The following is a 26698-nucleotide window of genomic DNA, read 5'->3' as shown; positions in this document are numbered from 1 at the left end:
TGTGAATGTTTTTCGGTTGCCAGCCTTTCTCATCTTAATGTGTATCTAACAGATATGCGTCAAATAGAAAATACTCAATATCTTTTCAAGACTTTCATAGTAAGGAAAATAGAAGGCCATTGGATGTTTTTTATTTACAGAGAATAAATAATGTCTCCTTAACAATTATTGGCATTAATAAATATTGTTCTAAAATGCTTGTTGAACAAAAAACATAATTTGAAGTATCCCTTCTTGGTTGTTTTACAAAGTCTTGTGCTGCCCAACCTATGGAAGTGAGTTTCATCTAAGCTTCCAAAGGGCTAATTTAATTTTTATTAAAGAATGTCTTAACACATATTTTTGTTGTAATAAAGAATACAGCACTTAACGGTATTTCCCATATGAGCCTTGCTGATAGAATCATAATGCATGTAAACACTGAAGGCAGTGGGGATACTTAAATTGACTAATGATTTCAGGTTGTCACAGTTCCAGCCACGTAGAGCATTAGAGCCGAACCAGGGAATGGACAACTGCCAAAGCCTACACTAGGGAGTTGGTTGTGTGTTGTCTTGTCCTTGTTTCTTGTACACTGGCTGCTATTCCTAGGGAAAATTTTCATGGCTGCAAATGACCAAGAAATGAGCATACCTCCCAGAAGAGCATGAAAATCTAAATGAGATTATCTTATACCTTGAGAAATTGGTATTGCATTCCTTCTGTGAAGAAGTGCTATCTGGTGTAAGGTATTCAGGCAAGAACAGAACATTGGTGTTAACTGGAGGTAAGTAAAGGAAGGGCCATACAATATCAAAGTATTCCAGCACTAACACTGGCAAACATGAATGAAGAGTGTCCTTTGCACATATTCTGTGCCAAAGACAGTTTGTGATGGGTAAATAGAAGGAGGGAGACACAATTAAGCGGGGAAAACAACTACTATGGACTGCCTAGCACACCACATTGATTCTAGAGGAAGCCCACCTTTCATAATGCTCTTTTTTTCTTTTCTATCCAAAGCCATCAATCAAAAATTATAGGCTATTAATATTTGAGGTAACTTTTGACCAGTTTGTCCTGAAAACATGTGGTACTTGGAAGAAGTGTTTTTTTTTAATGTCAAAATGTGAAATGATTCATAGTGTTAATTTTTCTCATAAACTTTCAGATAACAGTTTTAACCAAATACATCTTGTAAGAATTGTTCTGAGAAAGGACTGTTGTGTGTGTTTGTGTGTATTGTACACTGTACCCTCTACATGCTATTACTCAGATATAATGAACAAAAACATTGAGAGCATCCTGGTTTTCAAGGCTCAGTCGTTCTCTGCTTTCCTCCCACTAAAGCTCATATGGCTCTGGTGTGAATATCTGTCGGGTCATTAACCTCATTCCCAACACAGTTTTGATACCAAGTGTTAGGTTTTGAAACACACATGCTAGATGTATAAGCACTAATTATTAAATATTAATTATCAGGATGTTTTGGTTGTTTGCTTGTTTTTTGAGACAGGGTTTCTCTGTGTAGCTTTTGGAGTTAGCCCTGGAACTCACTCTGTAGACCAAGCTTATCTTGAGCCCAATGAGCCTGCCTCTGCCTCCTGAGTGCTGGAATTAAAGGCCTAACGCACCACCACCCAGAAATTACCAGATTTATTTTGGAATTCCAAATTTATGCCTTATAATGTTCCTTTGCAATATAGTGTTTTACTCACAAGATAAGATTTTGATTTCAGAATACTTACAGGAAGTTGGAAATTAAAAATCCCAAGCCTACACTGACCCAACAGATTTTCCTGTAGGCACAAATGACCTGGTACTAGGAGACGGATGGTGAAAAAGTATCTAGAAAGAGAAATCCTAATGAACATTATTTATTGCAGTTCAAGAAAAAAATTGCTGCCAATGATTTCATGGTCGCCTGGCCATCTGAGGTGCATTGCCCTTCCTTCCTGTGGAAGCGACAGACTTGCTGTTGCATGCCTTTTCCTTTTGTTCAAGACCATTTTAAAAGGATAAATTTTAAACAAAATTACCTCAACTAGGAAGTTGCGAGGAGGTTAGGGAAATTTATTCAAGCAGGCACTTTAATCTAAGAGGTATTTGTTAGAAATGGGGCCCAAAATATACGTGGCCAAGTCATACAAATAGTAACTTTTTTACCCCCTTTGAGCTCTAGCCCAATGCTTTAGAAATGACTTATGAATGTAAATAAATACAAGTCAATAGGAGTCCTGTTTTTATTATTTCCCGGGGAATTTCTATACAATCTGAGAGCAACTTGCTGTGAGTTCAGCAGATGGTTAAGTTTAACCTTGATCCTGAGCCAGCAAGATTGGCTTGCTTTCTATCAGCAAGGGATGTAAATTTACTCGGACACATTTTAATTGGCATTTATGCAACTTGTACACACAGATGCTGGGCTCATTGAGAAATCCTGGGTACCATCTGCTCTTCAAGCTTTGCCCTCTGTGATAAAATAAGCTGCTCTCAGGCTCCCTCAAACATCCGTCTCACATTTTGAATGACTGCCCTATTAGTGTGCTATTGTGTTGCTATTAGTACTTAGTACAATAATCTTAAAGTACATTTTCCTATTCTATGTTAGACAATTTCCTTACTCTTTCCCTTTATAAACATCATAAGGAATTATCTTTTTCTGTTTGACAGGCATAATTTGAAGATAAATTCTTTTTTTTTAATAAGCACTTAAAGATTTATTTAGAGGAATTTTCCTTTAATGTTTCATTTGGTGGTACAAATAGTAGATTTTTGGTTTTCATTGCAAGAAATAAATAATGAATAATTTTACCGTTGTCTTTTTCCACCAGATATTTCTGTTGATGTGTTTAATTGTATGAATGAAAAAATACTTTGCTGTTGATTTACTTAATTGTATGATTGAAAAGAATTGAGACATATAATACTAAAAAAAATATTAGAAAGATAACAAAGGCATAACAAAGGCATTCCTTCAAAAGCCTAATTGAGTGAAAACTAAACAGCATAACCTTCAATGTTTTAGCAGAACTTAGGCAATGTCTTTTGGTTTGTTTCAATATGAATTAATGCATGTTAATCTCTTTATTTACACCAAGTCTCAGTGGTATTTTTTTTAGAGTTTTGCATTGTATAATAATTACATTAAACTAGAAATGTATATTGAAGATAAATTCTTGATGAAAAGTGATTTTGTTGTATTTAGAGGAATGAAATGTTTTCGAAAAATCAAATTTTCTTTTACTAATAAATTTTAATGTACATTTAAAACAAAAACTAAAATAACCTTTATCTCCTTGTGAAGTTTGAGTTACATAGGACCCAACCTTTGGACATTAGTCTGCTGTTTCACCCACATATAGTTTTAAGCTATTTGATTAAGTTCCAAGTAATGGTCAAGTTTCTGTAAGACTTTGGGTACACATCGAAGTCACCTCATGATCTATTTAAGTAAACCTTGAAGTAATATCTGTATCTTATGAAAATTAATAGAAGGGTTTCTCTTTAAACTTAAGATATATATATAATATATATATTATATATATATATATATGTAAGATGTGTGTGAGTGTGTGTGTGTGTGTGTGTGTGTGTGTGTGTGTGTGTGTGTAATCAGTGCTGGAGATTGAACGCAATGCCTTGTCTCTTCTGCGAGCACACTACCATGCTATGAATTCAATGCTTTGTACTTCCTGCAAGCACACACACCCCAGCTATTGATTACAGAAACTAGCTTACAATAGGAAGCTGCAGTCTTTATAGTTTCAAAATAAACATTAGAAAGAGATGAAACATGAGTAGAAATGTAGTCCTGTTGCTAGCATGCATGAAAACCTGGGTCCAATCTCCCGCATCACATAAACCAGATGCGATGATACATACCTCAGCTACAGAGAACGTTTGAGACCAGCCTCTCATAAAGACCCTGTCTCAGAAATAAAATATAAAATGTACACTAATTCATTGAGGTGCTTGAATTTAAATTAACACTACAGCTGTACCTTCCCCATAAGTATGTCTTTTACTTAAAAAAAAAAAGTCACATAAGCATCCAATTAAGTTTGCAGCTTTTCTTTTTGAAGTAAGTAGTCAGTTCTACAAGGGCTGTCATTTTTAAAACTGTCATGGTGACAGAATGAACCATTATTTGATCATCACAGTCCTTATATCTCCATGACAGCTAGAGATTAGGATGACATTGTCTTCAACCTAAATTCATGAGCCCGCGAGTGGAATTCCTAAGGAGGAAGGATGTTCAGCAGGAATGTAAACCAACAGATGCCACAGCAAATGCAGGTAGCTCTTAGGGGCTGGTTTAGCTAATTTCCTCCTGTGATTGCTGCCTCCAACTGTACGATCATTCACTGTATTAATATAATTGTCTTCTAAGTCTGAACTTTCTGAGGCTGATCTAATTGGGAAACCACACAATCAGCGGATCCTTCCCCAGTGAACCACCTTGATCTACTCCTGTCTGCCAGGGGCTTTCCATGAGGCCTCTTCCTCCTGCTGTTTGCAAATACTTTTAAATGCTTCTCAAAGATTTGTTAGACCCTTTTAAATTTTAAAGCTTTTAGTTATCTTTGGAATCTGTTCAAGCTGTCACAGAGCTAAGGTAGTCTAATTGGAGGTCAGTGAACTTCTAAACAATTTCAGTTAACCCATGACTTTAATTTATGAAACTTAGTTTTTCCATCTGTAAAATGAATGCTTAGACTAAAAAGAATGAAACACATTTAAGCACTTTTTTATTGAAACATTCACAATAGTAAATATATAAAAAGTTCACAAGTTATATATTCATTTATTTATGTTTTATCCCATCCCTAAACTGTTATGCTTTAGAACATATTAAAAAGTCCTTCTGTTAATTGAACTAATGTATATCTTTTCCTGAAAAGAAAAAGTTATGGGTCCAGAGAGATGGCTGAGTGGATAAATGTACTCACTGCCAAGCATGATAACCACATTCCAATCTCCAGAACCCACAGGATAGAATGATAGACCCCAATGCTATAAATTGATTTCTGATGTCTACAATTGTGCCAGGACACACACGTGTGTTTCCCCACCCTTGCATATACATGAGTCATATACCATCAAGTTGTTTTTGAAACTTTCAGCTGTTAGAGTGGGTCGGTCATCCTTCGCTGACAAGCTGTCACTCTTGAATATATATATATATATATGAGTTGATGTTGCTTAAAGATGCACCGTTATGCTTGGAAAAAATCATACCACAAGCAGCTTTCATTTTCTTCTAACTGAATTAGCATCCTGTAAGACATCACATTTACTCCGACTCTCCTCTAGAAGATTTTATGTGTCACAATAACCTTGCCCAACTAAAGGGCTCACATTCTCCATCGGGACTTAAATTTTCTTATTTACAGTCTGACTGGCTTTAAGGCTACGGTTGGAGGTGAGGAACAGGGTAGAAAGCAGAATGGGTGCAGGTGAAGTGAGGTGGAGGGTTAGCCAAATTGTTCTTGTGGAACAAATACAGTTTTATGATAAGAGGAATAAAAAAAGGAGACTGTGTTTTATGTTCCCTTATAATAAGAGTCTGCATGTCTGCGTACTGGATTAAGATCAACAGCGAATTAATAATACCAAATGGTGAGGTTTCTGTGTTAGGGAGAAGATAAATTTCATGTTAAGTCTTATGCACATGTATTGTGGAGTCTTGGATTGAAGCACATTAAACATAGCTAGCTAAAATTCACGTAACTTCAAAGCATACTTCAACATTGAATATAATCGGGCAGATTAGGATGTGAATTTAATGATGCAGATGTTGAAGTGACACGAGCCTTACTGACTCAGTTGCGGGCACTGTTCAGGGGTTAAAATACTCAGACCTGTCAGTGCCCGAGCCTTCTGCAACTGGTGTAGATATGTTCACTAGTTCATTTGCAAGCCATTAGGGAACCAAAGGAGAGCTAGATAGTAATTTAGGTTTTCTTGCATCTCCAATTTTGCTTAAGTGCTAGTGTGCTGCTCATACTCTATATCTGCAGCCTGTGGGGTCAGGGGGAATGCTTGAATTGCCACTCTTTCCAGTGGCCTCCCATTATTTCTGCTAGTGACAGCAATACGCTTCTCCAAGTACTACTTAGGTCACTCTGTCATAGTTATAGAGCCTTTCAATTATTTATACAGTTTGAAGTAAAATGCATGCGTGCCTGACGTGCCCTTTATCCGATGCTGGGTGGTGCTCAGCTTGTGATCTCCGCATTTATTAGCTCTTGTGACATGCCCGCTGTAATCCTAGGATCATGTATAAATGTTGGAAGTGGTCTTCAGTGTATTATTCATGATGCTTGCATAGGCCTTTGTTTTAATTCTATCAACAAAACTTTAACAGTGTAAAGCTCAAGATAGTTAAACATGGTGTTATGTGATGGTTCTCCAGAGAAAGAAAAATGGTGCCATTTGTAACATTTTAGTGAAGATCCTGCCGAACTTATGTGGTCAGAAGAGACCATAAAACTGTCTATCTTAATTTCGTTAAAATTCTCATCATTAAAATTTAGCATCACCAAATTTTCCTATAGGAAGTAGGTCATTAGCGTGTATAATTTTTGGAATTTAAGAGGACTTCAGGGCACAAATATACATGACTCAAGTAAGCTTATTTCCCTATGTCCTGTGAATGGAAAAGGAAAAGAAGATACCAAGTTGAGAAATGCTGGACTCTTCTTTGTCTGGAGGCCTTGCTGTGTTCATGGATGTACATCCTTCCTCACTGTTTGTTTACATAAGCATCCCTTTACGGACAATGCACACCAATCAATGCACAAGTAGCAGACTGAAATGCAATTGAAAGTGGGAGCAACACTGTGTTTTTAATTTTATTATTTCTTGGCTTTTGGCATTTAGGTAAAAAGGCATTTTGTGTTTTAACCATGCTTTTTTGTTTTTAAACTTATTTCATTTTGCTCATTAAAACCATAGAATTTCTCCTTGATGCCTGCAAGACTGCAGGATTATCTACTCATCATCATTTGTCATTTTTTACTAAAAGTCGTCACATATTCATTCATTCATTCATTCATTATTTTGGTTGTTCGAGATATGATTTCTCTTTGAAGCTCTGGGTGGACTCAAACTCAAGAGTTCTGCCTGGATCTGACTCTTATTGCTGGGGTTACAGGCCTCTCCCACCAGGCGTTTAAGTTAAGGCGGTTACTAGTTTCCTAAGAGATCTATTAAAGGGCAAAGAAAACCTTTTTAGACATAGGAAAATTGTTTTATAACTACTTTACTAGAACCTAGTTTATTGTCTTATTATTTATAATAATAGAAATAGTCATTTTTTAAACTTAAACATGATTTTTGTCATACTGATTTTTTAATTTGGTTAAGTTTGCTACAATTCAGTTTATATTATAAAGGATAGATGCATTAACTTTGATATCACATTTTTTCAAAGATCTTGAATTATACAATTTGAAAATTGTGTCCTTAATAAATATCTTAAATATGGTGTTACCAACATGCTTCCTTGTAATTATTAACAATTGCAGCTAAGAAAATTAGACACAATCAAAAGCCAGTTGCTCTAGATTTTGTTCTAACAGTTCATAAAGTGATCTCTAAAATGATTGGTTTTTTGCTCTTATTGTTTAATTCAAGGTTTATTGTTGTAGAGAGGGAACTTATTGCATGTGTGTCAAAAAAGCAAGTGAACTGCACATAAAACATGTGTACCAACATATTTAAAATATAGGCACAATTATGACGAACATTGTTGACTAGTCACAAACAATACAATAAAAACAGAACTGTCTTTCAAGGCTTAGAAAAAAATCAAAGGAATTTTTTTTAGTTGTCAAGAAAGTCACAGGTGCTATTTGAAAGCTAAAACCATCTGCAGTTGTTAAAATTACAAAAGATGTTACCACCCCAACTGGGGTCTGTTAAAGGAGAGGCTAATCCACAATGAGCCAGCAGAGCAGCTAAACTTGGAGCTTCCTTTGTATTGTTTCTGCACCTCAAGTTGCTAATGGTTTTTATCAGTCTTTACGTGGCTTATTTGCAAAAGCCAGCCAGGCTTTGAGGTTGTGCTTTCCTTGATACTGGGCAGGGGCTATTAGGAAAGCTTTTCTCCTAGAGGAGAGGGAAGAGAGTCTTGTTGGCTTTGTTTGTTTTCTCTTGGTTACATTCCTAGACAAGGTTTTTTAGTGTAGCCCTGGCTGTCCTGGAACTCACTCTGTAGACCAGGCTAGCCTTCAACTCAGAGATCTGCCTGCCTCTCTGTCTCTGCCTCTGAGTAGGAGTGCTGGAATTAAAGGCATGTGCCACCACCACCAGCAAGGAGAGTCTTTTTTTAGGGCACTGGTCCAGGTCTGATCCCCATAGATATCAAAGGGGAGTCCTCGTGGTGGTTTTACATGTTCTAGATTCCAACTTTCCTTTATATTGTTCATGCAGCTTCCTGACAAAGCCTTTACTAGGAAATTACTCCTTCCATTGTGACTTTTGTGTTTCTACATCTTTTGTCTCATAAAGCTTCTAGATCTTTCTGTGATTCGCTTTCAGAGGTAAACAAAGCTTCAAGACAACAAACGTAGGACGAGTTCCACAGTTTTTTGGTATTCCAGAAAACTGACCAAGCAGGATCAATAGACACTACAAACAAACCTTTCCTTGTATATTTTTAGTACAGGGGAGTAGTGATGGTGGACTAGAGAACAGAAAATCAAGATGAGGAAGTAAAGAGCAAGTCTACTGCTTAAACTGTACATAGGCTTACAGCTGGCTCTTAGTGTCTGCTAGGAATGTTGGTTTCACTCACAAACACAAACACACACACACACACACACACACACACACACACACACACTCACTCACTCACCAGCATACAACGATGCTCAAGTGCCTTGTACAACATGGTGGAGTGTTTGCATATAACCTAAGCATGCCCGCAGTATGATTTAAATTATCTCTAGTTTACTTCTTTTACCTATTGTCCTACTGTGATGCTACGAAAATTGTTTATACCCCGTGGTTTGAATAACATGAATACACACACACACACACAAACATTAGTACAAATGCAATTTAAAAATAATTCCACTCTGCAGTTGGTTAAATATTTGGGGGTAAACCCAGAGATAAACAGGCAAAAGTACATAGCTAAATGGTAGGGTAAATCGTGAATCACAGTGGTTCAGTAGAACTGTTTCAAAGGATCACAGAACTCTGTAGGGGTGGGGGCACATGGTGTGGGGTGAGTGGGTGTGTTCATATGAGTGTGGGTATGTATGTATACTTGGAGGTTAGAGTTCCATGTGGGGTGTCTTCTTCAGTTGTTCTCCAGCTTACTCTGGCATTCGGGGCTCTCTCCCTCTCTCTTTTCTCTCTCTCTCTCTCTCTCTCTCTCTCTCTCTCTCTCTCTCTCTCTCCTCTTTCAGCCTGGAACTCACTGGTTTGCTTAGATTGCCTGTCTGGGAAGTGCTGCACATCTGCCTGTTTCATCTTCCACAGCCTGGGGTTACAGATCTACACTGCTCTATTCAGCTTTTACATGAGTTTAGGGGATCTGAACTCAGGCCCTCATGCTTACAAGACAAACACTTTACAGACTGAGTCATGTCTTTAACTCTAACTTTTTAAAACATATTTTTAGGTCAATGCTTGTATTATAGATTACATTTTATGAAGGAAGATTTTGACTAGATTTTTGTCTATTGTTTCTCCCTCCCCCCTCTCCCTCCCTCTGTATCTCTCTCTCTCTCTCTCTCTCTCTCTCTCTCTCTCTCTCTCTCTCGTGAGCCATGTTTTTTATTTGTTCCTTTGTTGCATTTGAAGCCATCTTTGGTGAAGTTCTAAGTTTAAGCTATTTATATTAGTCTTTATCACATAAACTGTGGTAATTCAAAAACTTGGCAGTATTATTTAAAGTATGTTCGGGGGAGGCGCTGGGGGAGGTGTACCTCTGTTTTTGCCATGTGGTACACTGTCTACTAAGGACAGAAGATGTCAGGTTCCCTGGAACTGGATTAAGAGGCTATTGTGACCACAAGTCCTCTAGGAGAGCCTTGAGTGCTCCTCACAGCTGAAGCATCTCTTCAGCCCTATCTCACTTTTCCCTGTGTAAGTTTTACAGTGTCCCCCGAAACATTTCTGCTTAGTGAGTAACTGAACTAAAATTGACATCCGTGGATATGGTGCTCATTAAGGCTTTGGAAGCATCAAGAAGTCCATATGCCAGGCTGTCCAAGAAGAAGAGCATCATCGGTACCTTTTGTCAAACAGCCTAGATATTCATCATATCTTACTCTGCCAAACTGTGACTCTCTTTCTATGTGAGCCAGGTGCCTTAAGGAAAGAGGTGTCATGTGTTGTCATTGCCTCACAGGCTGAGCAGGACTCCAAGGCATGCGTTGACCTCCTGATTGTTGGCTAAGTATGATTTGCCTTCAGTAAACTCAATGAAGACTAACACGAAGGTTCTTGTGGGGAGTTGTTGCAGATAACACATTTTGCAGAATGGAATTTCCTTGGATTATAGATGTTTCAGTTCCAATATGTAATTAAAAAAATTAAATACACACAGTCACATTTAAGAGTGGTCCATAACATGAGATGTTTTGACAATCTTTTTTTTTAAGATTTATTTATTTATTTATTAAGTATACAACATTTTGCCTCCATGTATGCCCTCACGCCAAAGGAGGGTGCCAGATCTCATTACAGATGGTTGTCAGCCACCATGTGGTTGCTGGAATCGAACTCAGGACCTCTGGAAGAGCAGCCAGTGCTCTTAACCACTCCAGCCCCCTTTAACAATCTTATGAGTAGTTATTTTCTTATCATGTTTGATATTTTTCTTTTGCACCTAATACTTCCTGAGGGAGACCAAGTTGCTTATTGCCTAAAGTAGAATTATTGATAAAATTAGCGTCATTAAGATGATTTATAATATGATGGTTTTCAGCTAATTTAGTTCCTTTTTCCGTTAGACAGAGCTTGTTAGTGTGTTTGCAGCTCTCAGCAAAAGCTAAATGTCTGAAACCCTGTTGGCCAGAGAGCTGGAGGCTGAGTTTCTCTCCCAAGGGATCTGCATTCTTAGGAAAAGGCCGCTCGCACGGCTACACAATTGCACACTTGTTACAGTCCTCGGAGATTGAAAGCCCCGTTAGGTGCTCACTATTATTATTCTGACGTCCTAGACAGCCTGGATAGGGGAAGATCCAAGGAATGAGCAGATCTGAGAGGCATTATGTTCGACAATGGTAATCGTGATTTAGGGCAAATTGTCACCAATTAAAGACCTTTTTGTTTAGATGTGTTCCTCTGTGTGCTGTTTAGACTTGGGTTTTTCCTATCATTGAAAATATTCCTTTGGGTTTGGGGAGAAATGTTATAATTGGCAACTTTAATTATGCTGCACAAAGATACACTGGTGAGAAGGCTTTTTTTTTTTTTTTTTTTAATCCAATTGCTGTTTTCTCTGGTGCTTCACAATTGCCAGGGCGGTTTTAACAAGATCATTTTAAACTGTGAGGATTTTTCTCCCTTGAGAATGTAGGCATTGCTAGGCACTCCCGCCCCTTACTCACTAGGAACATTTGAAATGTCCTTTTAGTTCTTCGGGGCTTCAGAAATAAAGAAACACTATGCATATCTTTCTTTCTTTCTTTCTTTCTTTCTCTCTCTCTCTCTCTCTCTCTCTCTCTCTCTTTCCTCTCTCTCTCTCTCTCTCTCTCTCTCTCTCTCTCTCTCTCTCTCTTCAGTGGCTTTATTTCCCATCAAATATTCTGTTTAGAAAGCATGCTGGTCTTTTACAGGCAATTTGTAAAATATATAAGCCCTTGTAACAATTAGTATGGAAGTAGTTATTGCTGAGATCTAATGCTGTGCCTATCTAATGACTTGTAGAAAAATCTTGAGCCCTTCACTGTTTGACTTTGTATCCTTGTTTGTGATGTCAGGTGGGAATAGAAGTAGGGACTTCATGCTTAGATTGCATGACTTTATGAGTATATAAGATACTGTTGTATAGAACTACGCAAAGGAACTACGTGAGCTAATATGAATAATACTTCTTCACGTAGTATCTTCAAGTGGCAGTACTTCCTCAGCTGAGTATATTTCAAACCGACACAGAAGTAGAAGTCTCTTGTCAGCCATTCTCAACTCTGGACATTTCCCAGAAGGCCAGTCAATATCAATGCTAAATGTTCAATTTGTGGTTACTAACAAAAATCTCAAATTTCTTATACTACATACTGGCTACATGCTAGGCTTCTCTATGGGAGCTAGAGAAAACTAATCTCCTTTAAGTCATATCAGCTCTCTGTGTTCAAAATCCTTCCTACTAGTTTACTCTGGCCACTTGCAAAGTCCCTTGAATCGTGTTAGCACTTCTTATGCAGGCCATGTATGTAAGATGATATTCCTGTTATGTTGTAATTGTTTTTTAATGGCGACACTCAAGAGTTTTAAGTATTTAAGTCAGATAAAATATATCATATGTTTCGATTTAAATGAAAATCAGTCATTCAAAATTCACAATATAGTTTAATTTGATTGAGATATATTGTCACTTAGCAACTGAGATTTGGGGTATCGTAACAGTCAGTAAAACTTATATAGTAAGGAGCAGAATTTGAAACTGTAATATTTTAATCACCTAAATGATTTTATATTATCCCTATGTTTTTTTTATCTAAAAGTAAACATTTTCATTCTTGTTCTTCTCCATGAAGAATTTACCTGTGCATTGTCTGTGTATTCCCCTGTACATTAAAAAGGCATCTTCTGACACACAAGAAATGTGGGGATCGATTTTGATATATTTCTGTACACTTTCACCCCCATAAAGTCAATTTCATTTTTACCTACAGATGAGCTTCTAATTTGCCCCTCCTTGCTCCAAACCTGATAGTAACATCAGAACACACACCACTGCCTTTTTCCTCTTGGTTAATACAGCAGCCTTTTCCTTGTTTGTGTCCACTTCTGTTCATATTTCCATCTCATGTTCATTCACAGAGCAGCCACAATGAGTATTCCATTATAACAGATGCATCCCAAAAAATCTTTGATAGGGTCTTGAGAGTCCTGTTGGGGCATGAAGTAGAAACTAGCTCCTTGTGTGCACCCTGCACAACTGCTCCTGCTTCCCCTGTCAAACTCAAGTCATGTTGCTACCAATGTGACCAAGTCTCTGGAATTCCTTTACCGTACCAGATTTCCTTTTACACACAGACTATTTCCTCTTCCTGCAGCATGCTTTATTAGGATAATTCTTGCTCATTCCTTAGCCTTCAGCCACCACTTCCTTCTTCAGAGCTCCCGCATAGCATCTTTTACACAGCTCCCTATCCTTTCCTTCCTACATGTATCATAATAATAGCGTATATGCAATATATTAAATAAGATATATAACAATGAACAACAATATACCCTATTAATTGTATACCATCCATATTAACATATGCATGTACATTTATTTATAATAAGGTACAATAACAATTGTCTATTTACCGCAATATATTTCCCTGTCTTTCTATATGTGTAGCATTTACTTACATAGTGTCTGTCCACCTTCCTTTATCTCAAGCCTCATGAGAACAGGACTAATGCAGTATGACTTCACCATTTCATAGCTTATATCTAATGCACAAAATGTGCACTGTAAACACTGACTGGTGCATGCTGTATCCTCTGCGCTGTTCCGAGCAGTGTGATATGGAGGTGATGACGACAGATTCCTCCTTCTCATGGAGTTGACCTTCAGATATGGGCAGGCAGTAAATACAGAAGAATATTCTTTCGCTTAAGGACTCTCTGAGTGCAGGATACTAAATATAATGTTGATTTTATGAAAGAAAGAATGCCTGCCTGTCTTGTTCTAATCAGGGTCCCATAGCTCAGCTATCCTCATTTTGTCTGTGTTATTTTAACCCTGCCAGGGTATTCCTGAGTGTGACTTTTATTCTGGTGCTTAGAGGCTCTCATCAATGGCATTCTTTGTCCTCTTTCCCATTTGTACTGGCAGCTGAGAAATTTGGCAATTCCTTACATAGTGACTAATAGCTATACTTCTTTGTAGATGTAATGCCCCATAAAAATGGCAAGTCCTGTATAAACATTAAATAATTAGTTTTCATAATAACCCCATCAAGATAGAGTGTAAAACTATGTTTTGTGTGGAAATAACTGAGTCATTGTGCGTATACTTATCACAGTCATGAAGTCCTGCAAGAATCACCGGTAATTCTGAAATTTGTGACTTCCATTTTCTAACTCACGTGTGTCACCGGCCAATAAAATTCTGCTCCATAAATGAAGTATTTTTTAGCAGTAAATTAATTTCACTTACACTTTATATACAAACCTTTAATATGCACACTTCTAGTAGATTACTGACATTTTTAATATAGCAGACACGAGTTAGCCCCTTGATGTTTTGCTCCTTTAGTAAAACATATTTTTCTGTTGTCTCAGACTTTCGAATCTACTGGGCTTTAGCTCTTTAAATGTCGACTCTTGTGAATGTCCAGTTTTCTTTGGAATGCGTTACAGATGTTCACTCCAACCTAGCATGCCAAACTTACCTTTCATTTGACTCCATGAATTGGTGCCATTGTAATAACTCCTGGCGAGCCTCCTGACCCACAGAGCAGGAAGCATCCCAATGCTGTCTGTGCTTCTGCAAAATGGAAATATAGATCCAAATTAGGTCCAGTCTGGAAGTTGACTCTTGCCTAGCATGTAAAAGGTCTTGGAATTTTTTTTTTACTTCAGCACCATGACAGGAAAAAAGGAGGATTCAAGAATAGTATGTTCCCAAGGCTGTAACCCAATAGAGACAGAGCACAGGAGCGTGCATATGTGTTACCTTAGCTTGCTCCTTCTGGATATTTTATATAAAGAAACAGAGGACCGTGGATTGCTTTTATTCTGGTATTAGCATCTCTTTCTATTTGCAGTGGTTTGCAAACTGTTCTCTAAGATTAACTGATACGTGGCATCTACCAGCTCCAGATGACGAAAAAGTGTACTTCTTTCCTAAGATGGAGATTCAAAAGTTTGTAAAATCTCAGAAGCTAAGAAGTTAGTGCTTCTTCCCAAATGCTTTTCCCCCAGAGTCTTAACCAAAGCATAACTTTACAGTCAAAATTAAAGTGACTTGCATTAAAAGCACTTGCAGACGATGACCAAAGTATGGTAGGATACCCACAGGTTGATTCGGTGTCAACGTTAAAAAGTAAAGTGTTTTAGAAACTATCCCTATGAATTCAAAGTTCTGTGTAGACCTAATCTTTGAAAATAATAGTTTCGTTAATGGCATTACAAGGTGGTGGCTTAAAATGAACAATACTTGGTGGAATATTATTTTACATTCTGTCACTTTAGTTTTCATACTTAATTTGCTCTCTTCTTGTGCATACTGACTATTTAAAGCGAAATCTTGATAATTTATTTCTGAGTATTTTAGGATATTTAAACCTCTTTGTCCTATAAATATCACTTCCTAACTAAAAGTTCAGAAGACAAATTGTTTAGATATTCCTGTACATTCCTGTACAGCTCCCAAAATATGTCTGGTGACTCAAAATAACCTGCAGCAATCCTATTCAATTGCTATTTCTGACAAGGATTTCTTTTTGGTGTGTGTGTGTCTGTCTGTCTGTCTGTCTGTTTCACTTGTGAGAGGCTGTGTATGGTTGGCTGCCTATGCTTCTGAAGGTCAAAGGGCATCCCTAGTGTTGTTCTTCAGAAGCCAATGATGAGATTATGAATCTATACTACTAGAGTTTTTTTATAGAAAGTCTTTAATCTTTAATATTCTTAAATCTGTAGTTTGTACAAATTTGTCATATCTGTGAAACATAAATTATATTTTCTTTTGATATTTCATTTTTTTAGGTTTTTTTATTTTATTATTTATTTATTTATTTTAATTAAAAATTTCTGCCTCCTCCCTGCCTCCCATTTCCCTCCCCCTCCCACCCACTCCTCTCGCCCTCTCTCTCCAGTCCAAAGAGCAGTCAGGGTTCCCTGCCCTGTGGAAAGTCCAAGGTCCTCCCCTCTTCATCCAGGTCTAGGAAGGTGAGCATCCAAACAGGCTAGGCTTTCACAAAGCCAGTACATGCATTAGGATAAAAAGCCATTGCCCTTGGCTTCTCATCAGCCCTCATTGTCCGCCATGTTCAGAGAGTCTGGTTTTATACCATGCTTTTTCAGTCACAGTCCAGCTGGCCTTGGTGAGCTCCCAATAGATCAGCCCCACTGTCTCAGTGGGTGGGTGCACCCCTCGAGGTCCTGACTTCCTTGCTCATGTTCTCCCTCCTTCGACTCCTCATTGGGACCTTGGGAGCTCAGTCCAGTGCTCCCGTGTGGGTCTCTGTCTTCTATCTCCATCCATCGCCAGATGAAGGTTCTATGGTGATATGCAAGATATTCATCAGTATGGCTATAGGATAGGGCCGTTTCAGGCTCCCTCTCCTCAGCTGCCCAAGGAACTAGCTGGGGACATCTCCCTGGACATCTGGGAACCCCTCTAGATTCAAGTCTCTTGCCAACCCTAAAATGGCTCCCTTTATTAAGATATATACTTCCCTGTTCCCATATCCACCCTTACTTTATCCCAACCATCCCATTCCCCCAAGCTCTCCCCATCCTCCCCTTCTCACTTTTCTCTCCCCATTTTATGTGGATACTGGGGATCAAATTCAGGTCCTAATGCTTTTACAGTAAGTGTCTTATTAACTGAGCCAACTCCCTAACTCAAGCCTGTTTCAATATATTTTTATCGTGTATTAGGAAAATAGAAAAGCTTTATAGCATATTTAACAGGCACAACATTTGTAATTAGTACAGATGTCTTATATCAAAGAGTTAATTTTGAAATTGAATAGCAATTTTTAGTGCAAACCTGTGAGTTGACATTTAAACAGAAGTCATGGCGTACGTATTGTAAAAATAGGTCATTTATATTCTACCTCCAGTTGAACATGGTTTAATAATTCAGAAAAGATATACTTTACTTAGGCATGTAATACTTAGTAAGTACACTTTTGTAATTAAGTACATACTTTCTAACATATTTTCTTCTCCAGTACCCTCCGCTTTTTAAGGACTTTGCTTTTTTCTCTCCTCATAAACACAACTTTACCACTTGCTGCCAAGTTTCATTGATAATATTGCCTTTCGTGCAGGAAAATAGGTCCCGAGACTGCGTACTACCTTCTTTTGTTTTGCCCAAGACACCAAGTTCTAATTAAAATGCCTATGTTTAATTAAAAGCCTTCTTATTATACAGCCTGTTCAACCAGGTTGTGGTTGAAATAAACTGTTGATGAGAAGTAACACATCATATGTATTCTGGATAATGAATTCTGACTCGCAGTGTACTGCTCAAAATGTGAAGAGGTCCCTTCCAAAGACGGGACGATCTGAGAAAGTAGAGTACAGAATGTGAAGAGGATAGCCATATGACTGTCGGGAGGGAAATTTCTCCGCCAACTTCTGTTCCATTGGAAGGAGGCTGAAGTATCAGTGCATTATGACACTTACGGGTTTGTCTCTGCACATAGCGTTAAGACAAGACTGGTAGACTGGTAGACTTCCTTTGTGGCTGGAGATCTGATTGAAGCTTGGCCCTGGTTCTGTGCTCATTCTCCATGTGGGTTAGAAAGCTAGTAATCTCTCCAGCCTTAGTCTGTGCTGAGGAGGAAATGATTAAAAGAGCAGATGCTGGGCACTGGACACTTACTAAGTGGCCAGCATTGCTAAGATTATAATAAAAGCTATTATTTTCATTGCTTTTGTGTCATGCTCCTCTCCCTTGAGAAGTTCTGATTTGTAGATTCTCATTTTACACTTTGATTTAGTGTGGCATTCCTTTTATTATGTCTGTGGGTGCTTTGCCTGCATGTGTGTCCATGCACCAGCTGTATAATTAGTGCTGAGGAAGGCTTTAGATCCCCCAGAACTAGATTTACAGATGGATGTGGCTTCAGGAATCTCAACCTGCGTCCTCTGCAAGAACAACAAGGGCTCTTTCCTATCTATTCCAACCATCCAACCCTCTCCGTGTGTGTGTGTGTGTGTGTGTGTGTGTGTGTGTGTGTGTGTGTTCCTGTGTGGAAGTCAGGGGACGGCTTGTGAGAGTTGCTTCATTTGCTTCACCACTGGGATTCTCGAGATTGAACTCATGTAATCAGCCTATCAGCAAGCAACTTTACCCATTGAGCCATCTCCCCAACACATAATTTGTTAATTTCTACGTTAATTGGAGTGCTTTTGTCAGGTTCTGGACAATACAGAGAGTAATTTTTAATCGCTTACATATGCACGCAGATTTTTTGTTCATTTGGGTTTTGATTTTTTGAGACAGGGTTTCACTGTGTAACAGCCCTGACTGGCCAGGACTTTGCTCTGTAGACCAGACAGGCCTTGAACTCACAGAGATCTGCCTGCCTCAGCCTCTAGAGTGCTAGGATTAAAGGAATGCACCACCACCACCTGGCTATACACAAGCTTTTAAAATTGGACAATTTAAGTAAAAATGCCATTTAATAATATGACATAATATTATCCTAAAAAGGAAAATTTCAAGACAAATATAGGTAAGAAATATTATTTTTATGGACAAGGGAAAAGTCTTAAAGTCATGCATTTATGAAACATTGCCTGCAGCCATATGCAACCTGAATTTTTACAATTTACAGCTGTAAAATAGTTCCATGAGCATTATCTAAGCAGCAATCTTTCCTGGATTATACTTTATTAACTTTCTAGTATACACTATAAAAACAATCCTGAATAGTATGATAAATGGAAACAATAGCTTGAACAAATGTAAACCTAACTTTTTACTATTTGTTGGCTTATTGGAGATTATGATCTTAATTTATAAATAAGATAAACTACGACCAAGATTATTTTAAGTCTACCACTTGGAAAGAAATGCAAAGCAAAGTTGCTTTCATCTGAAAGATATTTTACTTTTGTGTGTTTCGGGGCTGTTAAAACATTTCAGGGATGCTGTCAGTGATTAGTAACACAGTCCAGCACGGGAGTGTGCCTGTTAAGGCCAGTTAATTTGTTTTTTCTGTAAACTTTACATTTTGTTTGTTATTCATTCTTAACACCTAATAACAATATAGCTTCTAATTGATGAAAGCCTTCACGCTCTGTTTCTTTTGTTAATGAGGTAATGAAGATATCTCAACTCAACAAGATGCACTGTGTCTTTGTGTTGATTAAAGAGCATGTAGTATAAAAGTTACTGTTGGAACAGTTGGTCCAGCCATACTTTTTCTTTTCCGTTTCACTGTTCTTTCCAGAGATAGAAAGCTGGACTCTTCCTGGAAGCAGGGATTTCCACAGGCTGACCTGCTGTCATTGCGCCAATGTTGTTTCAGGATGCAGGAGAAAACCAGTTTTCCATGGGTATCATGGCTTCCTGAGTTACATGAGCATGATTAGCACAAAGGAAGGGAAGGGAAAGAAATGAAAGGAAAAAATATAAACTTCTGCGAGCCAGTAAGTTTGTCTGAGGCTAGGAGAGCTAAATTTAGGGATGGTTTTACTTTGACTGCTGGGTTTCAGTACCATAGTGCTTCATCTATTAAAGCATTGTTAAAGGCCACTTGGATGAAAATATATTCCTTCCAATACACAACTGTAGTTTTAAAATTAAATCAGTAGTTTTTAAAGAGAAACACTATTCACTGCAGATGGATGTACTTCACTTACAAATATGCATTTTAAGTGTTCCTTTCAATTCCTCTATAAGATGGTTTGTATCTTTTACACAGGATGAAGGAAAATAACTATAGGCAAGTTAACAATTTATTAGACATTGTGTTAATGCATTTGTCTTCTTCCTTGCTTTGTATTTTAAAATGCAGAATATAAATAGTATGCTCAGGGTTGTCTAGCAAAGGACACAGTTGTGATTTAATTCGTGACCTCTTGATACTATCAAGTTATTGAGGACAGTTTTCCTGTATGAACTGTTTTTAGAGCACATTATTTTCTTAATTTCCCACATTTCCTCCTTATCATCACTAAATAAATAATGCTGCTTATTTTATAGTATGGTAATAGTACATTCCTGTCCAGTTGCGATGACATGAATAGATTGTTCCATTAACATTTAGAACTCACAGTATAAGAGATGAATAGTATACTTGATTCTAAATAAGTTTATGGATTTAATAAGATACTGCCTCACAAAAATAACTTTGGACATAAATTCTGATGCCATTGCTAATTATAACATGTGGTCTAACTCTTTCTTATCCTCTGACAATAGAAAAATACTCGGATTTCAGTCATTGTCAAATGCGTGTGACATTTTTACAGTGACTATATTTAAATTACATTAATACTATGGTTATATACAATAATTTAAATACCTATAAAATCATTTAAATGTGGGCTTTTAAATGTCCTTATTCATATTTTTGCTTGTGTGTGTGTAATTGATGTAGTAATAGATAGAAGCCATTGTCCTGGTGTTTTTTGTAACTAAAGGATTCATTTATAGTTATTAGTGTTTGGACGAGAGAAATGTAGGCAGTAGGCAGAAAAGACATGCAATTCAAATGAAATGCTAACTGTGAGGGCAAGAAGCAGCAGCGTGCACCTGCTTGCTAGCCTGTGAAGAATATGAAATAATCTGTTCTGAGTATGCTTAAGGGACAAGTACCTTTTCTAATTGGCAAATGCCTGTAATAGATACGAATTCTTCAAGCTGCATTGAGATAGCTCTTAGTGGGAGTATATTCTAATAAATGTCACTTTGCTGCAGCTCAGAGATAAGGGCTGCATATTCCATCATTGAGTGTGATGATTTAATCTTGTCCCTACAGTACTACGGGATGACTTCAGACAAAACCCTTCAGATGTCATGGTGGCTGTAGGTGAGCCTGCAGTAATGGAATGCCAGCCTCCTCGGGGCCATCCAGAACCCACCATCTCTTGGAAAAAGGATGGCTCACCCCTGGATGATAAAGATGAAAGAATCACTGTGAGTACTGAGTCCACTGGCAGGGAACACCCGGCAGATAACTGCGCGCTTCTGTAACCCAAGCAAAAGAGCACATAGAAATCAGTTCTCAGCGATAAAACCTTGCATTAGCTCTACTTTGGTGTTCTAAAAAAAAAAAGAACTATATTTCAATTTTTCTTCTATAGACATGAAAATAAGTGATGAAAATGTATGATTTTAAAGGTTAATAAAAGGCAGGAAATGTACTTTCAATTCTAAAGTGTAAGAGTTCACACTCTTTTATGTAGGCTTAATTACGATGACTTGAGACTTAGACCATTTCCACATACTACACTTACATTATTACAAAAGTCATTTACAGAAGGCATATTTGCAAGATCCCCTTGTTTACTGCAAGGTTTGCTTTTGCCCACTCTCCTTTCTTATTTGCTTTTCCTTCTATGTATTTTAGTATTGCTTCTAAAAAAGTAAAATCTCACTCTTACTAAGTAAATGATGACTTGGCTTTATTAGAAAAAGAAATCCTATGCTTATAGATTAGATTTTAAATCCCTGATTTAAGTAGAAAATTATATGACACATAATCATTTTGAATTCATGATTCCACGTGGCTTTTTTTTTTCATGTATTTTGTCCTATAAGGTGTTCAGTGAACAAGCATGCTCTCATCAATTCTATGGTTGTGGGGTATGTCCTCTTTTTATTTGCTTTGTATGCTGAATCTTCTGCTGTGAATGGATTGGCCCAGGAGAGTATGTATGTAACACAAAGACTTCTGCTAATTTATCAAAGAAGATATAATACCCATCACATGCATCTAACAAATGCTTGGACTACTCTTGAACAATTATTTAACCAAGTAGCATGATAATTCACCTGGGAGGGAGCTAGAAAGGAAGCAGCTGGATGCATGCTTAGGCAAGGAAATAAAATGTGGGTTTTTTGGTTTGTTTGTTTGCTTGCTTGTTTTTTCAGCACTGATCTGACTTCAATGAATATCTCTAGTTTTCTGTTAACTCAAGAAACTGGAAGTACACCATACTTTGTTTAATTTAAGAGACATTAAAAAATCAGGAACAGTGAAAATTCTGGTGTTGGTTGTTTTACTCTTTTTACTCTTTGTGGGACAGCTACCCAGCTCCCAAGTAAATCACACACACGGGCTTAATTCTTACTTAGAAATGCTCTGCATTTGCTTACATTATTTCTAGCCAGTTTTTCTTAAATTATCCTGTCTACCTTTTGTGTCTGGGTGTTTATCTTTCTCTTACTTGTGTACATCTTACTTTCACTCTTCCTCTGTGGCTTGCTATGTAGCCTGCTGACTGGCCCCTGATGTCCTCTTCTCTTTTTTCTATCTTCCCCCACTTCCTATATTTCCCCTCCTATTTATTCTCCCTGCCTACCAACCCTGCCTATCCTTTTTCCTGCCTTACTATTGGTCATTCTTGTTTTTATTATACCATCACTTGTTTTAGACAGGTAAAGTAAGACAGCTTCACAGAGTTAAACAAACACAATATAAAAAATGCAACACAACTTTGCATCTTTAAAACAAATGTTCTACACACAGCATGAACAAATGTAACATACCTTAAAATAATTTTCCAAAACAAAATTCTGTGTGACAAGTTTGCTTGGGGAAATGAAGTCAAGAACACGGGGAAATAGAGAATGAGAATAAATATTTTTCTCTTTAGTGACAACAATTATTTTGGATTCTGTGTACCATTATCATAAAAACATTTTACCTTAATGTCATACTTCGGATCACATTAGGGCATGCTCTCTATACCTCGCACTTCTAAGCCTTAATAATTCAGACACATTTAAATGGTTATTATATCTGACTTTCTCAAGTTTTCCCAATCACTTATTTGTATTTAATACAGATTAAAGGCAAAATTCTCAACACAGAAAATTAATTAAGTTGTGCTGAGAGAGAACTCTGGACATAACCAACTAGATAACTAGTTTGCAAATTATACAATATTATTTTAAAAGCAAAATATATAAAGATAGAGAAGGACCCATTAGAAATTAAGTATGCCTATAATGTTAAAAAAAAGATCAGAAAATGTCTCAATAAAAATATGGGGGAAGTTAGTGGGGCAATGGAAAGATGTTCAGGAAATATGCATTTTGATCTGATACTGGACCCTAAGTTGGGAAACAAATGACATTTTCACTAAGGACCAAAGAATCAGTGCGGGTTGACTAGAGCGAGCAAAGGAAAGTCATAGAAGATAATGTCTGGAGACAGCAAATGACCTCATTATGTGGGCTCTTACAGTTATTGCAAATATTTCATGTTTTCCTCCAAGTAATGTTACGAGACATTTGTCACTATGATCAGAAAGTGCGAATGGTGGTCTTCTGTAAATGGAAGTTTTTCTGTCTCACCCTGCCCTGCATCCACTTCTAAATAATCACTGAGACTAAATATTATTTACAATTATTTGGCATGTTACTCAGGCTTATTACTATCTAGCTCTTGCCTTTAAATAACTCATATCTATTAATCTATGTTTTGCCACTTGTCTCATTGTTTTACTTGTGCTCTAAGGATCTGACTGACATCTCACTTCTAGGACTGCTGGCTCTCACCTTCCTTGACTCTACCCTTCTTTCTTCCTGTATTCAGTTTGGCTTTCCCTCTTAGCTATATTCTGCTTGCTATAGGCCAAAGTGGCTTTTATTATCAGCCAATGAGAACAATATATATTCACGGCATACAGAAGGGTTATCCATAGCAGCCTTTTCAAAAGTGGGTAGACTAATTGGGAGTTTTTACAGTAATCTGGACTTGAATGGGTAGGTTGAACCAGTCTATTGGGAGCTGAAGTGGTGAAAAGTAATTAGATCCTGAATATATTGTAAAGTGCTACACCCAAAAGTTTCATACATGTTGGATATAGCCCGTAATGTGTGAAGAGTCAAGACATACCTTTATGGGTTGGCCTGAGAAAGTCAGAATGTGTGGGTGCCATTAACGATAGTGCATTGAATGTAGACTATTAGGGATATGTCAGGAGCAGAGGTTTATACATAGTAATTTCCAAATTCTCATAAAAGATCTAAGTATACATGAAATAGGCAGTTGGGTGTATGAGTCAGAAATTGCAACTTGAGGTTGAGGCTGGAGAATAAGTTAAGTTGTGGTAAGCATACAAGTAGTCATTACTGTGCAGTCCTCCCCTCCCTTTGAACAGAGGGAAGACTGATCCAGATTCTTAGGCAGATGTCTGTGACAACTTCAGCGGCATGTATTTGGAGTGAAAACACCAAATCGTTATTAAATACCAGTGAGCCTCAGCTACACTGTCGTTACCACCAAGAAGCAACCTCTGTATGGGCCAACTTAGTCCATGAAACACAGCTCATGGCCCAAGAATTGAATTATGAACCACAGAGCATGGAGGATAATATATTACGAGTATAGAGGATGGATATAGATTGCATTGTTGCTAAAAGAAGTCCTAAAGTTTTCTTAACGTAAAGTAGTCTATTTTGATGCAATATGAGAGTCACAAGGGTTTACCTACAATTTCAATGTTAAAAACTGACATCTTTTAGGGGATGAATCTAGGCAGAAAGGAAAAGATGTGGGCCTTAGCTCTCAAGGAGAAAGGCAAATGAAAAATGAGCAGCAACCTAAAGAGAAGAAGAAAATAAACCACATGGGCTGCCCAAGGGTGTGGGAGGAATCAAGTGCAGTGGGCAGATCAAGTTGCCTGAGGTCGAAGGGTTGCCCACGAGATGTAAGGACTTGGTGCCAGTCAAAGATGACCTGACAAGTAGCATTTCAGGGAGGCCTGTGTGAAGGAGTAGGTTGTTAAAATACCCAAACTGGCACAGACTAGACAGAACTCTTTATAGGTTGTATCTCGATATAGATATAGATGTAGATAAAGAAATAAAACTTGCCGGTTAATCTTTAAGGTTTTATCTTATATGTGTCAATACATGTGTTCCTTTTTATAACCACCCACAGTTTAAACTTTCTGTTGTCAGTTAGCTTTCTTTTAAAGCAAAATCTTGGAAACTCCTCCTGTATCATATATTGTATTCGACAATTTTATGATTTCTGCTGGTCTTTAATTTATCAGAGAATCATATTTATTTTTGATGCCCACGGGGATACTGCCTTCTAATTAAAAATACCAGCCACTCAATCCCTTCAGCAGTTTAGAATCAACGTGAAAAACACTTCTGATCAGAAGTCAGACAATTTAAGGATGTAATAACCTATGGCTGTGAAATGATGCCAAGATATTAATGTATAAATAATTCTAAAATCACTTAAATGCTGCCAAAATGCTGATCCACAGTAGTGTTCCATATGCCAGGAAGTATTAAGATCTGAAATTTTACTACTCCCAAGACCATCTGTGCATTTTGTCTAAATTATGACCATTGAACTGTTAGAAGACTAGAAGTAAGAATCATATTTTTACACGTAGAGAAATGAGCCGGTAAGAATCAGTAGTTGGGTTTTGAAATCTCTGTTCTTATTTAGATCATACTTGTTTCTGTTTTATTGTCTTCCTATAGGCAAAATTAAATTGAATGATGAAAGCAAAAAATTGATTATCAGTAGAATGCATGACTGTATTTCTGACTCTTTTTTTTTTCAAGATCTGAAAAGACATTTCTCAGGAGATGCTGGTTATCCGATATTTTATGTGATTTCTTTTCCTTAGCTTTGTATTCAAATGATTGTTTTCATTTCTCTCATTAATTCACATTGCCAACTGTGTTGAGAACTGACAAGCGGGAGATGAAAGTAGTCAATATTCTTATGCAAGGCCATTGAAGAGTGCATGGTTATTGCTACAGTTCAGGTCGCAGGAATTCTTAGAGTTCTTTAATGTGGTGGCGTTCCTTTGTTGAACATTAAAGTACACATCTTCCAGCTGTGAGAACAAAGACACACCCTGCACAAAGGGAAAGTGTGTAATTGAATTGTAGCTGCACCTGTATTTTGTATGTTCTTTAGCCATTTCTTCTCACAATGACCTAGATTCCGAGCCAAAGTTTAGATCCATGATGCTCATAAACCAGGGGTGTATAAATTACATTTCCTTACTCTCCTGCATGACAGGAGAATCTTTTCAAACTCTTTTGGCATGTATCCCTTAGAATAAAAGAGGCTTCACATTGTATTTGTCTCAAGTACTCCTTTTTTTTAAAAAAAAATATATATAAATACAAGTTCTTAAAGTGAATGTTGTAGAAGTAGTTTGACTGCCATAAACTGGATAAAATTGACTTGCTTCATGTCTTTGAGAGTTAGTCATAACCATCATGGTTAATAAATGCTGCTTTCTCATACTGATGTATCAAGAGTTCTTAAAACTCTATTTTTAATGTATAACAATATTAAAATAAGCCTTGTAAAAAGTGATATATTTTTTATTTCACTACCTTTTGCAAATATTATATTTAAGTTAAAGATACTTTGCAATTCTGCCAAAAAGGAAAAAGAGAAACAAACTAATTCCAAATAATAAAGCAATAATTTTGTGTTCATTAAGACAACTAGATTACTTTTGAGAAAAGGAAAAGTTAAGGTTAAAATAGTTATCACAAATTCTGTTCTAGATTATAAAATAATTCAATAATTCATTAAGCTGTTTACTTACAAAATTAACTACAATAAATGATAACATGTAGATCTTAAATGCCCCAAGAATATTCTGATGTAATTTTGGGTATCTAAATGTATGA

The 26698-nt window shown here is 37.2% G+C and overlaps 1 protein-coding gene across 9 annotated transcripts in view; it reads left to right on the top strand.

Moving 5' to 3' along the window:
- The window catches only part of Robo1 (roundabout guidance receptor 1), a 1017834-nt gene that overhangs the window by 845574 nt on the left and 145562 nt on the right, over positions 1 to 26698 (top strand). For all 9 annotated transcript variants that reach the window (XM_041678490.1, XM_041678491.1, XM_041678497.1 and 6 more), the window contains one exon: positions 20829 to 20986. In XM_041678490.1, coding sequence (XP_041534424.1) covers positions 20829 to 20986 — 158 coding nt within the window. The remainder of the gene's footprint in view (positions 1 to 20828; positions 20987 to 26698) is intronic.

Source organism: Microtus oregoni, unplaced genomic scaffold, assembly GCF_018167655.1.
Source record: "Microtus oregoni isolate MIOR12 unplaced genomic scaffold, Mior012 000030F_ref0000283, whole genome shotgun sequence".
In the NCBI taxonomy this organism is placed as follows: domain Eukaryota; kingdom Metazoa; phylum Chordata; class Mammalia; order Rodentia; family Cricetidae; genus Microtus; species Microtus oregoni.
The sequence above is the reverse complement of the archived record's forward strand: the minus strand, read 5'-3'. Positions and strand labels throughout refer to the sequence as shown.